Source organism: Delphinus delphis, chromosome 2 (genome assembly GCF_949987515.2).
Source record: "Delphinus delphis chromosome 2, mDelDel1.2, whole genome shotgun sequence".
Taxonomy (NCBI): domain Eukaryota; kingdom Metazoa; phylum Chordata; class Mammalia; order Artiodactyla; family Delphinidae; genus Delphinus; species Delphinus delphis.
The window spans coordinates 87,150,035-87,165,909 of NC_082684.1; the positions used below are offsets into that span (position 1 = coordinate 87,150,035).

The 15,875-nt window shown below is 45.0% G+C and overlaps 1 protein-coding gene and 1 pseudogene across 1 annotated transcript in view; both read right to left on the reverse strand.

Annotated features, from left to right (window-relative positions):
* The window catches only part of PPIP5K1 (diphosphoinositol pentakisphosphate kinase 1), a 49,558-nt gene that overhangs the window by 15,960 nt on the left and 17,723 nt on the right, over positions 1-15,875 (reverse strand). The window contains exons 25-29 of the mRNA XM_060005125.1: positions 14,932-15,022; positions 11,921-12,046; positions 11,141-11,203; positions 7,462-7,644; positions 5,840-5,977 (exon numbers count right to left, since the gene is read on the reverse strand). Of these exons, the coding sequence (XP_059861108.1) occupies positions 5,840-5,977; positions 7,462-7,644; positions 11,141-11,203; positions 11,921-12,046; positions 14,932-15,022 (601 nt within the window). The remainder of the gene's footprint in view (positions 1-5,839; positions 5,978-7,461; positions 7,645-11,140; positions 11,204-11,920; positions 12,047-14,931; positions 15,023-15,875) is intronic.
* LOC132421173 (forkhead box protein K2 pseudogene) lies at positions 2,887-4,044 on the reverse strand (annotated as a pseudogene).

Here is a 15,875-nt window from a genome sequence, read left to right on the forward strand (position 1 = left end):
AGGATAGAAATCCCAGAGATAAACCCATGCGCATATGGTCACCTTATCTTTGATAAAGGAGGCAAGAATATTCAATGGAGAAAAGACAGCCTCTTTAATAAGTGGTGCTGGGAAAACTGGACAGCTACATGTAAAAGAATGAAATTAGAACACTCCCTAACACCACACATAAAAATAAACTCAAAATGGATTAAAGACCTAAATGTAAGGCCAGACACTATCAAACTCTTGCAGGAAAACACAGGCAGAACACTCTATGACATAAATCACAGCAAAATTCTTTTTTGACCCACCTCCTAGAGAAATGGAAATAAAATCAAAAATAAACAATTGGGACCTAATGAAACTTCAAAGCTTTTGCACAGCAAAGGAAACCATAAACAAGATGAAAAGACAACCCTCAGAATGGGAGAAAATATTTGCAAATGAAGCAACTGACAAAGGATTAATCTCCAAAATTTATAAGCAGCTCATGCAGCTCAATATCAAAAAAACAAACAACCCAATCCAAAAATGGGCAGAAGACCTAAACAGACATTTCTCCAAAGAAGATATACAGACTGCCAACAAACACACGAAAGAATGCTCAACATCAGTAATCATTAGAGAAATGCAAATCAAAACTACAATGAGATATCATCTCACACCAGTCAGAATGGCCATCATCAAAAAATCTACAAAAAATAAATGCTGTGGAGAAAAGGGAACCCTCCTGCACTGTTGATGGGAATGTAAATTGATACAGCCACTATGGAGAACAGTATGGAGGTTCCTTAAAAAACTAAAAATAGAACTACCATATGACCCAGCAATCCCACTACTGGGCATATACCCTACCCTGAGAAAACCATAATTCAAAAAGAGTCATGTACCACAATGTTCACTGCAGCTCTATGTACAATAGCCAGGACATGGAAACAACCTAAGTGTCCATCATCGGATGAATGGATAAAGAAGATGTGGCACATATATACAATGGAATATTACTCAGCCATAAAAAGAAACAAAATTGAGTTATTTGTAGTGAGGTGGATGGACCTAGAGACTGTCATACAGAGTGAAGTAAGTCAGAAAGAGAAAAACAAATACTGTATGCTAACACACATATATGGAATCTAAAAAAAAAAAGAGTGGTCATGAAGAACCTAGGGGCAAGACGGGAATAAAGACGCAGACCTACTAGAGAATGGACTTGAGGACAGGGGAGGGGGAAGGGTAAGCTGGGACAAAGTGAGAGAGTGGCATGGACATATATACACTACTAAATGTAAAACAGATAGCTAGTGGGAAGCAGCTGCATAGCACAGGGAGATCAGCTTGGTGCTTTATGACCACCTAGAGGGGTGGGATAGGGAGGGTGGGAGGGAGGGAGACACAAGAGGGAAGAGATATGGGAATATATGTATATGTATAACTGATTCACTTTGTTATAAAGCAGAAACTAACACACCACTGTAAAGCAATTATACTCCAATAAAGATGTTTAAAAAAAAATCCCTCATCTTTTGTTTATTTGGGAATGTCTTAATTTTTCCTTCATTTTTGAACAGTTTCGACAGATATAGAATTCTTGGTTGACGTTTTTTTCTTTTAGCACTTTAAATATGTCACCCCACTACTTTCTGGCCTCTATGGTTTCTGATGAGTGCCTTGTTAATCTATTAAATATCCCTTGTATGTGACAAGCTGCTTTTCTCTTGCCACTTTCAACATTTTCTCTTTGTCTTTTGACAATTTGATTACAATGTATCTCAATGTAGATCTCTTTGCATTTACCCTTCTTGAAGTTTGAACTATTTGGACACATAGACTTGTGTCTTTATCAAATTTGAGAAGTTTTCAGCTATTTTTTCTTCAAAAATTTTTTCTGCCTCTTTCTCTCTCTCTTCTCCTTCTGGGATTTCCATTATACATACAGTGGTATGTTTTATGGTGTCCCACAGTATCTTTGGCTCTGTTCACTTTTCTTCATTCTTTTTTATTTCTTCTCCTCAGACTGGATAACTTCAACTGACCTACCTTTTCTTTTGGCTGGAACACTATTTTTATTATAACATGTTTATACATCTGCAGGTAGAAGAAAAAAGTTTTTACCCTCCATTAAACAGAATGGCTTACCCCCACCCCACCCCACCCACATCACTTGATTATGGTTATGGTTCAACAGATGCATTTTTCAAAGGATCATTTACTCATTAAGCCTCAAAGGAGTTCTGTAGCCGTTCCTTGTTACTTAATAAATTCAAAATTTGTAAATGTATATTTCTTCTCCCTTTTGTTATGCTTTTACCATTCCGTACTTCAAACTTACCCTTTCCCATACTGTCTTAATTAGTGAGATCCTGCTAAACACCTAGTAAATGGCCACACTTAAAACAGACATGCAGAGGAAAAACATACACAATGTAGAGGTTTAAAAATTAAACAAATTAGGGCTTCCCTGGTGGCACAGTGGTTGAGCATCCGCCTGCAGATGCTAGGGACACGGGTTCGCGCCCCGATCCGGGAAGATCCCACATGCCGCGGAGCGGCTGGGCCCGTGAGCCACGGCCGCTGAGCCTGCGCGTCCGGAGCCTGTGCTCCACAACGGGAGAGGCCGCAACGGTGAAAGGCCCGCGTACCCCAAAAAAAAAAAAAAAATTAAACAAATTAAAAAGCTAAACAATGGAAATACTATGCACCGATTTCAAAGTGTCCTCTGAGGAGGCCTGGATTCACAGACAGCCTAGGAATAGGCTGGAAGTACAGGTGGACCACTGAAACAGGGCAGCACTGTGTTCATCTGTTTTGTATACTGGCCAACTGGAGGAGGTATCTTTTGAAGAAAGGGTTCCTCAGGAAAAGTTTGAAAACCATCTCTGTGCAAACTTCAAAAAGATACGTATGTCAGCCTACGTATAGCTGCCAGCCCTTGTCTGCAGTCCTGTAGTAGGGATAGTTTTTCGTGATGTACGAATAAATTCCATTTAGGGTGAGTTGTTTATCAGGAGCCATCGTAATTGCTTGTACAATTAATTGTGCATAGGAATAAGGTGGCTTTGAATAATCCTTTGGGCTGTCTCCACCTGAAGCTTCCTTCTTATTTTCTGGCTGTGAGTTGTCGGCCATTAAATTGAGGTCAGATGGTACCACATGGCCCATTTTGTACCCTGAAGACCCTGCTCCCCAGGGGGCTGGATGGACAGGAGTTCACAGCACTGATGGTTCCTGTGGGGGAGGGGAGGGGGCTGATGAGGTGGGCCATGGTGTCTGGATTGTTGATGGTCAGTGGGGAGATGTGAGCCTGCACGGGCTTCACCAGGGACTCGGGCGCTTCCTGTTTCTCCCTCTCCTTGCTGGACAGGGCAGTGAAGGTGAGTGATCTTGACGTTTGTGCTTGGGAACCTGAATGTGCACATGCGCGGCAGCTGCAGCGGCGGCACCCCGCGCCTTTGGAACACGCCGTCCACGCACATGCCATTCTTGCCAAGGCAGCGCAGGTAGAAGTTGCCACCCGCATCGGGCCCGGGCTGCGCCGACGGCTCCAGGGCCGCCCCAGGATGGCCGCTGCCGCCGCCGCCCGGGGGCGTTAAGATCTCGAGGTGGCGCTGCAAGATGAAGCTCGAGTGGCCCATGCTCACGTCCACCGAGCCCTGCGACAAGTTTCGCCCGATGGTCACCGAGCGCTTCTTCATCAGGTACTCGAACTTGCAGCCCTCGAGGCGCGCCACTGCCCAGCCACCCGGTGGGGACCCGACCGCCCCCAGCGCCGCCGCCCGCGGGAGGCCCGCCCACGCCCGGCAACACCGCGGCCGCTGCCATGGGCCTGCGAGGGCCCGGGCCGCCTTCCAACGCCGCCACTGAGCTGAGGGCCGACTGAGGCCGAGGGCCGAGCGAGGCCGCCGGCCGGCGAGCTGCAAGTGGCGGCAAGGGGCGGGACACACGCAGCGTGCCAGCGTCAGGCCATGACTGACGGCGGCGCCCGCCTTGACCTATCTTTAAGTTTGCTGATTTTTAATTCTGCCTGCTCAAACCTTCTAAGAAGTCCTCCAGTAAATTTTTCATTTCTGTTATTTGCTTTTCAACCCCAGATTTTCTGTTTGGTTCCTTTTAATATATATATATTTTAAAAAATAAATTTATTTATTTTTGGCTGCATTGGGTCTTCCTTGCTGTGCCCAGGTTTTCTCTAGTTGCAGTGAGCAGGGGCTACTCTTCGTTGCGGTGTGCAGGCTTTTCTCATCGCGGTGGCTTCTCTTATTGTGGAGCACAGGGCTCTAAGCGTGTGGGCTTCAGTAGTTGCAGCACACGGGCTCAGTAGTTGCAGCACGCGGGCTCAGTAGTTGTAGCATGTGGGCTCAGTAGTTGTGGCATGCAGGCTCAGTAGTTGTGGCTCACAGGCTGTAGAGCACAGGCTTAGTAGTTGTGGTACACGGGCTTAGTTGCTCCGTGGCATGTGGGATCTTCCCGGACCAGGGATCGAATCCATGTCCCCTGCATTGGCAGGTGGATTCTTAACCACTGTACCACCAGGGAAGTCCCCCAACTCCCTTTTTTTTTTTTTTTTTGAGATGATCATATGGTTTTTTTCTTCTTCCATTTGTTGACATGGAGTATCACATTGATTGATTTGCATATATTGAAGAATCCTTGCACCCCTGGGATAAATCCCACTTGATCATGGTGTATGATCCTTTTAATGTGTTGTTGGATTCTGTTTGCTAGTATTTTGTTGAGGAGTTTTGCATTTATATTCATCAGTGATATTGGTCTGTAATTTTCTTTTTGTGTAGTATCTTTGTCTGGTTTTGGTATCAGGGTAATGGTGGCCTCATAGAATGAGTTTGGGAGTATTCCTTCCTCTGCAGTTTTTTTGGAAGATTTTGAGAAGGATGGGTGTTAGCTCTTCTCTAATTGTTTGATAGAATTCACCTGTGAAGCCATCTGGTCCTGGACTTTTGTTTGTTGGAAGATTTTTAATCACAGTTTCAATTTCATTACTTGTGATTGGTCTGTTCATATTTTCTATTTCTTCCTGGTTTAGTCTTGGAAGGTTATACCTTTCTAAGAATTTGTCCATTTCTTCCAGGTTGTCCATTTTATTGGCATAGAGCTGCTTATAGTAGTCTCTTAGGATGCTTTGTATTTCTGCAGTGTCTGTTGTAACTTCTCCTTTTTCATTTCTAATTTTATTGATTTGAGTCTTCTCCCTCTTTTCCTTGATGAGTCTGGCTAAAGGTTTATCAGTTTTGTTTATCTTCTCAAAGAACCAGCTTTTAGTTTTATTGATCTTTGCTATTGTTTTCTTTGTTTCTGTTTCATTTATTTCTGCTCTGATCTTTATGATTTCTTTCCTTCTACTAACTTTCCAACTCCATTTCTTAAAGGCTGTCTTTCCCCTAGTATTTTTAAATGCTAACTTCAACTATTTCTGGATTTTCTACTTTGTTTGCTTGGTCTCTGTTTATTCATGTACCAATACTACACTGTTTTTATTATAGAAGTTTTATAAAATGTTTTAAAATCTGGTAGGGCCAGCATGACTTCACTGCTCTTCTTTTCAAGATTTCCTTGGCTATTCTTGCTTGTTTTTTTTTTTGTTTTTTTTTTTAATGACAACTTCAAAATCAATTTGTCTGACTTTAGAAAAACAGTACTATTTTTACTGAGATCACATTAAATTTATAAGTTAACTGTGGAAGGAGTGATCGTTCTATGCTTTTGAGTTAACCTATGCAATTAAACATTTTTTCAAGTCTACTTTTTCAGAGTGCCTATCTTTATAATTTATTACTCATGTTCTAGGAAGCATGGGAGTGGGGGCAGAGATAGTGGTACAAGATAAGAGTATTCTCCATACCTGCAGATGCCTGTGCTTGGGCATCAGTGTGGCGCTGGCAAACTCTACTCAAGAATTCACTCACTTGACGCAGGGAAAGGGCATTATGCAGTGTTTCCAGGGGGTAAATGGTAGGCACCATGGAGCACCCTTCAAATCCTGTTAGAAAAGAGATGGGCAAAGTCAATGTTATTCCTGCCGGATATACCCCAACTGGCCAAGGAAGCATGGAGGGTCCCTGAGAACCATCAGGAGTGTCTGTGGCTTTTGGAGTGTGGGGTATCCAAGATTCTCAGGAGAGGGAACTCTTTAGAGCCCCTACAGGAGTCTATTTCTGTCACCTCCAGATTTTCTAAAAAGTCTTCCTGCTAAGGCCTCTGGGTGAATCAAATCACCTCTTATCCTACCTATGGAAAGCCTGCAATATTCCATGGAAAAATCAACAGAATCCCAATGAGGTAAGCACCTACACTCCTCTTGTACTTTCTGGGGGAAATAAAACAAAGGTCCAGAGGTAAGGGGTGAAATTGTAGGTCTAAATGAGAGGTAGGGAGGTCATGGAGCTGGGAAAAAACAGCAGATTTCAGGGATCATGTACAAGAGAACCAGATTACGGAGGAGGGCTTGGGATCTGAGGAGGGGTTCATGCAGATTTAGGATATGGGTAGAAAGGCTAGAATATTGGAAGCAGGAGGGCATGCAATACACATGAAGCTCAGCTCAGGAAAACCGCATGTATGAACAGGTTGGGGGATGGAAGTTCTTTCTTGGTTATTTTCATCACTTCAAAGCTTCTTTCCTCTGCTCTCACTGAAGACCCCAGACTTGCTAGTATTTCTCTATTCCTTCAGGAAAATGAGGCAAACCCCCTAGAAAAAAGAATAAATACCGATTCTCTGCTCTGAACCCAACAATTCCAATGTAGATCTACATTGTAGGGTGAAGGGTAAACCTAAATGTGTAACTCTAATCCCAGGGCCTGTTGATGAAAAAAAAAATGCCCCCATTAGAGGATCAAGAAGCATACATCTCAACCACTTTTTTAGTCCCCAATATTTCCTATGCTTCCTTTATATCTCCTTAAATGGATTAAAGGTAGGCAGGACAGCAATATCTATTCAAGACACAGCTTCCTGTCTGACAATGATTAAAACCTATATAACTAAAAAGGATTATACCTGACCATCTTCTAACCTTCAGCCCTTGTTTTCTTCAAGTATTCAATTGAGACCTCTATGCCTCAATTTCCCCCTGTACTCTAGTGGCAGGAGGGCAGGAGAGGTACAGTCTCCAGCTTCTCAGAACTGCTAGAAAAACACTTGGATTTGAAGATGGTGGTAGTAGAGGGTCATAGAGATAAGAATAGATTCCAGGGCAAGAGACTACTCCTGTACCAAATAGCACTGGGAATAGGTAACATTAGGAGGCAGTGAGGAAGGAGAACAGGAAGGGGAGGAGCAGCCAACGCTACAGCTACCAGGCAGCCTGGCCCCAATCCCATCCAAGCAACTAAATGCAAGTCACATAACCTTAGAGTAAATAGGAGAAAGGAATAGGTGGGCTCTCCTGCCAAAAGTGCAAGAAGCAAAGCAGTCAGTCCCAGCCAGGGTAGTGGCAGCAGCCAGCTTGGTGGCAGGGGGTACCGTAGAGGCACTCAGGATCATCCTGGCCTGAGCGCAGCCAGTTCCGGAAGAGGCGCAGGTGGTAGGAGCACTGGTGCAGGTGATGCGCCAGCGTGGCATCCAAGGAGACTGGCCAGCCCCCTGTGCAGTCAGAGGAAAAACTGCGCAGCAACCGGACCACAGGGTGCTGGTCATCCAGCAGCTCTTGGAGGGGTTGGGGGAACCACGGCAGGAAGCACAAAGATAAAGAAAGAGAAGAGGGAGAGACAATAAGGGGGGTACTGGATGACATAAGCATTCCTGGGAGGTGGGGCCACTCAGCTCCAAGGTGAGGTAAGAGAGAAGCAGAGATGGTCAGAGCCACAGGACGTGTCTTGCAGGGGAGAAGAGTATTGGCATCATGCTAAAAGAAGTCTAAAAGAAGTGAGTCTAGAAGAAGGGGCACGTGAGACCTCATCATACAGCAGGCCCTCTCCTTTCTCGTTGTGCACAATTCAGTCAGTGCTTGCAGACAGCAGTCACATCGTTCTGGATGGGGTGAGCTGGCAGTTCTGTAGCTAGGAACTCCAGTGTCCCCAATCATTCTTGGGCAAACCCTAGTTAGGGCTTGTTTCTCAAACAAATGTATTTATGAGGTTGGGATAGAGATGAAAAGATTTGAAGTCACTCAGAGAAGAGGGTCAAGAGTGGTATACGTTATCAAGATAAAATTTGAAGCTAAAAAAGCTCCTGAGGACTCAGGCTGGGCTCCCTGGACCAGACTTTAAGATAGCCACAGACAAGGCTTCTGTTAGGTAACTGACGTAGATTAGCAGGAAACCAGGTGTCCTTTAAAACAGCATGTAAAAAACGGAATCAATATGTGAAAATGCCAATATTGATTAATTATCCTTCATTCTTGTTCAGATACATAGACTTTTAAAAAAACGTTTGCATAAGTCTTAAGGGACACTGTATCAATTATAGAAGCCAAAAGAGATAATTTTATATTTTCTTCCCACTGCTGGTGAGTTTAACTGCACTTTGTTCAGCTAGACGAGTGGAAAAGCTTTAATCCGAAACTACTTACTATCTTAGCTGGTTGGCAAACTTTGTGGATATATGTGATTCAGCTGCAAATGGTTGAAGGCAGTGAAAGGCATGTGGAAGGGGGTTTAAGAGGAACAGTAGGAAAAAGATCTTGGGGAAGAGGTACGGGGTCTTAACTGGTAACAGGAATATGGTACAGAGAAAGTAGGATCAAGGTAGCTGAGGATGACTGCTCAGAACCCCCAGACCAGAATGGGCTCCACAGGGTGATCCCATGAGACTATGGTTTCCAGAGACCTTAGTCTGGATGTCAAGAGAGATTTCTGTACCAATGGTCATACAGTTGTGTGGGTCCCTAGAAGAGAATGAGCTTGGCAGATCGGGTGGGTACACTCTGACATTCTGGATGAGGGAGAGACACAGTCTCTTTCCCACTATATTAGTTCACCTTGGTAAGTTCAGCATGCGGTTTACTAATGGGCCATACTTATATACTTGATGTAGTCACAGGATGTGACAGAAGCTTATCAGGAATAGAGGGAGGGATGGGCTGAGGGGTGTTCTCCCATCAAAGCAAGGAAGTAGCACTGCCTTGCCTCCTTTCCAAAGCCAGGTCCAGTTCTTCCAGCTGCTATTTCAAAGCCACACATCATGGCAAAGAGATGGTGGTGATGGACAGTAGGCTGGCACATTGTTATGACTAATCTGCTGCAAGCAATTGCAGACAGAGCATCCACTCTGTAATTGCTGGGTCAGTCCAGTAACATTTGGCCATGGGGTAGAGCCCTCATATTGTCCTCAGGGCCAAATTAAATCTAGATGATCTTCAGCAAGAGACATAATAGCTCCAAATCTTTTTCTCCTAGATTCCTGCTTCTCAGGCACTTTAGCCTCCAAGCTCAAGTACAAGAAAAACAAAGGCCAGCAGAGCCCTGAGGTTGTGTGCAGGGTGCTGGAGGAGATCTTGAATTTACTCTCTTGCACTATAATTGTCCAGGTCTTTCTTCCTCTCCCCCTTTTGGTAGAATTAATTCTTCTTTACTGGTGAGGCTGCTAACCAAGCCTTCAGGGAACTAGAGGTATATAGGCTTGAGGATCTGCTTTAGGAATTTGGATCTTTTCTCACAGAGCCTAAGAGTTAGGAGAGTTGTGATTTAGCTCTGATGTCAGGGGCCCAAGTTCCTAGTACCATCTTCTGTTCCCTAAGTAACAAGTCTCATAAGTCCAAATCCCAGGCTGTAGTGTTGGGGTTGGTGCCTGAGGGTCTACTCTGGAGATGACTGTGGCACGAAGGCCAGAAGAGCTTGAAGCTAACTGTGCAGGCAGTCACGCCACTCTGAATGGGAAGCTCCTGTCACAGGCACAAACAGGAGTGCAGGTGGGGGGTAGGGGTATAAACTGAGCAAGTATAAGCTAGTCAACATAGGGAGATTTCACCAGTGCCTAATGGAGATGTATGGCCTTAGTGGGCTAAAATCTAGCAGCTGCCACTGTCTAAGGAGCAGGTGATCAGCACCTAGAGTTTTTTCAGCCAGGAAGCCAAGCTAATTTTACCTCCCTCAGAGTCTTAGCTCTTGAACAGAAGAAAATCGTATCTAACAAAACTGGATTTACCTTGAAGACAAGATACAATGCGGAGAGGAACTAAGGATATAAAGGATAAAGCAAGGAGTAAGTCCTGGATTCCTCTGCCATACCCTACAAAGAGACCACAGCCCTTCAGTTTTGGGTTTACGCAAATCTCTAAACTGTCCCACCTTAGTGTGGGCAGACCCTGTTCTTCAGTATTCTTGAAATATTATTTATTCCTAAGCTCCCCCGGAATATCCAGTAGACATCTCAACTCTTCACTTCCCCTTCTCAGAGACTGCAGTGCCATAAGTAGGCTGGGGCTGCATGGAAACCACATGGAAACCCTCAAGGCACAATTCTTTTTCCTTTACCTACCACCTCCTACTCCTTTTGTTCTTTCTTGTATCCCAAATCAATCTGGACTCCTGTTTTCTAGGCTCAGACCCTAGGTTAGTAGTGACGTAAAGCAGATGTCAGGAGCACAAGAGCCACACAAAATACACACAATGGGAGGAGATAGGAATATGGAGATGGAAAACAATATACCCAAGACTAATGCCTTTATGGGTAGGCTTGGGAACTGGGAACTGCAGCACTGCTCCAAAAGGGAAGCAAACTAGTCATCCACTCCAACAAAAGAGCTGGTGAAAAAACAGGAAGATCAAAATTACGTAAGCTGAGGAGTTGGGGAAACAAATAGAGAGAAGAAATGGGGATGATATAGGTAATACTACGCTCCTTCTAAGAAGGGGAACCATTATCATGTTTGTACAAAGCCTGGCAGTCATGTGATGGGAAAGAAAGAGGTTTAATTCATGTTTCAGTGATGATGCTGAAAAAAGTGACACAATGGTGATGATGGTGACCATGGAAATAAGACCTTGAGTGGCCCCAGGAATCGGGCAGCCAGGCTGCAGCCAAGGCTAAGGTCTGTCACAACAAGTGATATATCCCAAGAGCGACAGTTAGTGAGTGGTTCAGAGACAGCAGGGTGTGAACACAGTGGAGGGAGAGGGAAAGTCAGTGTCAGAACTCAGAGGTTAAGTGTCTGGAGGTGACATGGTGAGGAGGAATGACGTTGAGTCAGAAGCAAACGTACCGTTAGTCGGATGCTTTGCAAACGACACAGAAAATCGTTTTACGGCCGGGACAAACAAGAGCTCTGGGGAGAAAAGACATCACGGGGATTATACCCACCGCTGTCCCCACCCTCTGCTCTGGAATTTGCTCACGATATACTCTGTTCTTTACAGTTAGTATACGACCTGCTCCCACCCCCGCCCCTTAGATTCCTTACTACCACATTTCACTCTTTTCCTTTGGATAATCTCCTCTCAGGAATCCATGTGTCATCTCTACCATAATACGGTCCCACAAACAACCCTAATCTCACCACCACATCCTCTTTCTGGTCATTTACAAAGAAATAAAATCTTTGTAGAAACTTTCATCACTTCCCCCAATCTCTTTCCATATCATTTTTCCTGCCTTGGCTGAACAACTTCCCCATCCCTGATTTCCTAGATCTTAATTGAGGCTCTACTGCATTCTTCCTGACCGTGGATCATCCTCCTTGGTCCCTACCCCTACAGGCCAGAATCCAGGAAAGAATACAAAGGTGGAGTAAATTGATGTAGCAGGGCTGTATGTGGCTGATTATGAAGGGATAAGCATAAATAAGTAGTATTTGTATGGCGAGAGGGAATGCAAATGGAGGGGTGGATGGGGTCTTGGTTGCTTCTCCCCTCTATAACTGATGCAGAAAACTTGTCGTAAGGCTAGTGTCAAGCGCCATCTTAAGCGTGAATTGTTCTTGAGCTGTGTCCTTGCTGGCGGACAAATGAAGAAAAGAGTTGCCCCCCAAAACCCACCCACATACCATCTCGGTGCTTCAGACTGGCAGGTGGTAGCTTTTTGCCTTGGCTGCGGGCGTAGTCCTGAAGATTCGGGGCGCTGGAGGAGCCGCCCAGCACTGTGGTGCTGAACAGCCCCGTGCACTGTGAGCCTGCAAGGCCGGGAGTGCATTAGTAGCCACGCAAAGCTGCAATTACCACACAGAAGTACGCACGATTTCACATGACAACATCAGGACACACACACATAACCATTCAGAGCCACCACCACGTGGCCACTTCACATAACCACAAACAGCTTTCACTACTGTCCACAGCCACACTGGGCAAGCAAAGTGAGGATGCTCCTGAAAGTCTACTTGGCAGATACAAGAGGCCACTACAAATACAGGGTTAGTCATATTAGGGGACTCAAAGCTACTGAAAGGGATAAACTATGCTCTCTAGGTGGCTCTCAGGAATGCTCAAAGAATAGGTAGATTCCTCTAGATCTCCCTAGATTTAATTCAATGCTCCTTATGCTGGATATAGGGTTTGAAGAACCCAGAAATCGACTCCCTTATTTGTTTAAAAGGAAAGAAACTTTGACTGAAACTAGAGACTAAGTTTAGAGTACTCAACTCAAATTCAAAGTTCTCATAAGTTCCAATTCCTCCTAAGTTTTTCATCCAGCGTTCCCTCCCTTCTATTTTCCCTTAGGCCTTTTTACCTTTCCCAAGAAAGTATGAGACTCACTGAGTTTTTGAAGCTGGAATGGATTCAAAGATCATCCAGTTCAGCCTTCGTACTTTAGAGATGAAGAAACTGACATTCAAAAGGGATCTCATTTGTTCAAGGTCATACAGTTTGTTAGGAGCTAAGCTGGACTAGAATCCAGGTGTCCTGACTCAGGATCAACTGTGTTCAGTTAGAAAAGAAATAGTAATTTTTTTCATCAAGAAGAAACAGAGCATTGTTTCTGAAGTGAAAATGGACACAAATCGAAAGGCATGTGAAGGGTCAGGTGATTATACGCAGAACATGCCTACTAACCGCTGAACACCCTACTCAGGAGAACCTCGTGAGCAGAAAACAGCAAAAAAGATGTTTTTTCTACTCTCGAAAGTTTATTGTCTTGTAAGTCCTATGCTCAAAGCCAGATGCCCACACACATAAGTTCAAAGAAAGCAAAGAGAACTCTTGACAGTAAGTGGAGTAAATAAAACTTGAAAAATCCCTGAAGCAAATAAATCAAGCTAGTCACTGTCCCAAGTATCTGATCGACAGTAGGGTTGGGACTCCCATGGTCCCGTCTCCTACTATAGCCCACAGGAGAGAATGGGCAGGAGGAAACAAGATTAACACTCCAGTTTGTGGGATTTTCTCCTCTACTTCCAAATCCATCTTAGCCAAGACCCTGGGTTTGACTTGGGAACTTAACATTCATAGGGGAAATGGACAGAGTGGAGACGTCAGTTTCCTTTGCGCCCACAAAGAGGGGATATGGTTTCAGGGGTCCCAGCATTTCAGGGTCACCACATAAATCAAGAAGTTCAGATGGCTGATAATTTCCACCCTGGAATTAAGGACCACTCCTCTGTGCAGCAATTTCTCCTACGTTTCATGTTCAAACAAGCTCAAGAATAGAGTTCCAGAGAGAAATAATGGTTGCTAAATATGTCTGCTTTTTTCAGAGAAGCTGGAACTAGCTGGCTGTATCCCAGCCCACCCCCAAGCTTTGTTCTACATTTACTTCCTCCACGAAATAATTTTCTGGCATAGTCCCACCAATCCTGCCGTGTCCAGTCTTGGATCATCTCAGGGGGTAGTCTTTACCTTACCACCACCATCTGTCAACCAGACTCATGCCTCTGCCTTGTTCTTGACAGCACTCCCCCTTAACTGGGCCAGACACACCTATCCTCTTTCTCACCTACCTGAAACCTATTCTCTTCTGGGGTTTCTGGGAAAAGAAGTCCATATTCACAGATCTAGACATTTGTCATTTATTTTTCATGCACCAAACCATCTACCTCATTTTAGGGATGTAGAAGGCAATCTACTCCCATAAACTTAGCCTGGAAAATTACCAAAAACCTTTCTTCCCATTTCTGGTCCAAATGCTGACCGTTCTGGGGCCAAGAAATTGGGTGCCAAGGAGACCTTTCTCTTTCAACAGAAAAATGAAAGGAGCTAAATGGAGAGAATAATAGGACAAGATAGAAAGAGCCAGGGGACCCAGTCTAGACCCCACACCACTGTCTCTACCTGCCAGTTCTGGTTAATGGCTCACAGGTGCTGTGTTCAAAGATAGTCCCTCCCAAGGACCCCTCCCCACTCCCAAAGAATACAATACCCTCTGAGGCTTGGTCCTTCCTGCAGTCTGTGTTCTTAGGAAAGGTTGAATGATGTTCTCCACCCCTCTCCAGGAATCAACAAAATCAAGAGACATTCCCTCAAAGTCCTGAGAGAAGCCTCTGCCACTACACCAGTCTCAGATTTGTCCCTCAATTTTCAGGAAGGAAGGAAGAAGAATTACAGGATTAAAAGAGGATGAAGGGGAGGGCACGGAGGTAGGAGGGGTCAGAGCAAGGATGTAATAAACACAGGTCTCAAAGGAAGACATGGCACAAGTTCTCCAAATGAGGAATATGACCGTTATTGAGGGAAGGGAGCGTCTCACAAGTGCCTCTATTTATAGCTTTGTCTCTGATAACTCTGAAGAGTCAGAGTCTCCACGGAACCTAAATGTCTGGGCTAGACTGAAGGGACAGATAAGGAATAAGAGGGGAAGCCAGAAAAATGCCCTTTAGCCAGAGAAATGCGGGTTGTGTAGTAAACCAAAAGACAGACACCTTCCTGGAATGCAAACAATTATCTGGGATCAAAGTTCACACCTACATGTGGCTTCTCCCAATTCATCCTCCCTAGCCCCACACAACAATTCCACTGACTAGATGACCCCAACTCCCATGACTAAGGTTCTCCACAATAAAACTCTAAAGAACAGACAGACACCCCTTCCCAACAACAGATGAGAGATGCTGGAAAACCATACCTAGGCCACTCTGCTTCATCTCCGTTGGTGGCCGTGAAGATGAAAAGAGTCGGTAGCCACCAGGCCTCGAGGATGAAGTCTCAGAAAGCACCTGGAGAAGAAGGATTCTATGTTAATTACCGTTTTGCCACCTCAGCTGAGAAGTCTAAAACCCAGGTCCTGAATTCCTGCCCCTACAAAACCAAGCAATGTCAGGAAGTTTAAGGATTTTTATGAGGAAGAGGAATGCAAAGTCTAAGAGTACACTTTACAGAGGAAACTGTCCAGGGAATCCTTCTATACTAGAAAGCACTTCTATTTCCAAGATGTCTGTCCCTACAGCCCTCTAATCCCAAATCTGAGAAATCATTATTCAACCATTCTCAGTGCTTAGCAGGGCAGGGTACCTTAATCTTTTATATCCCTCCACAGAACTCAGAAAGCAAATCACAATAGCTCAGCCACAATAAGAAGTCTGGCTGCGCTCTCTTCTTTCCATGGGACAGCTGTGGCTACGGCAGCCATACTCAGTTTCTTATCTGAACCGAAAGCCCTCCCCTCCACTCCTGGAGACATGAAATGGATTTCTGAAAAGCCCACAAGGGCTTAATCACATAACCCACACCACACACACACACACACACACACACACACACACACACACACACACACACACACACACACACACACACACACACACACACACACACACACACACACCTCAACAGTGTTCTGAGTCCCTAAGTCCCAAAAGGCAAAGATAGAAGCAATAAGGGAAGATGAAGTATGGAGGGACACCTGTGTGCAGGATGCCAGGTGAGTGGTGGACACAGCCCGGGGCTGTAGGCCGATGGCTGGGGAAGGCCGGGGGAGGTCCCCTGACCTCCGGCGGCGCCGTCCCCGCAAGGGGATCAGGTCCAGGTTCCCCGTGCACTGCATGTTCATGACCTGCAATCAGACCGGGT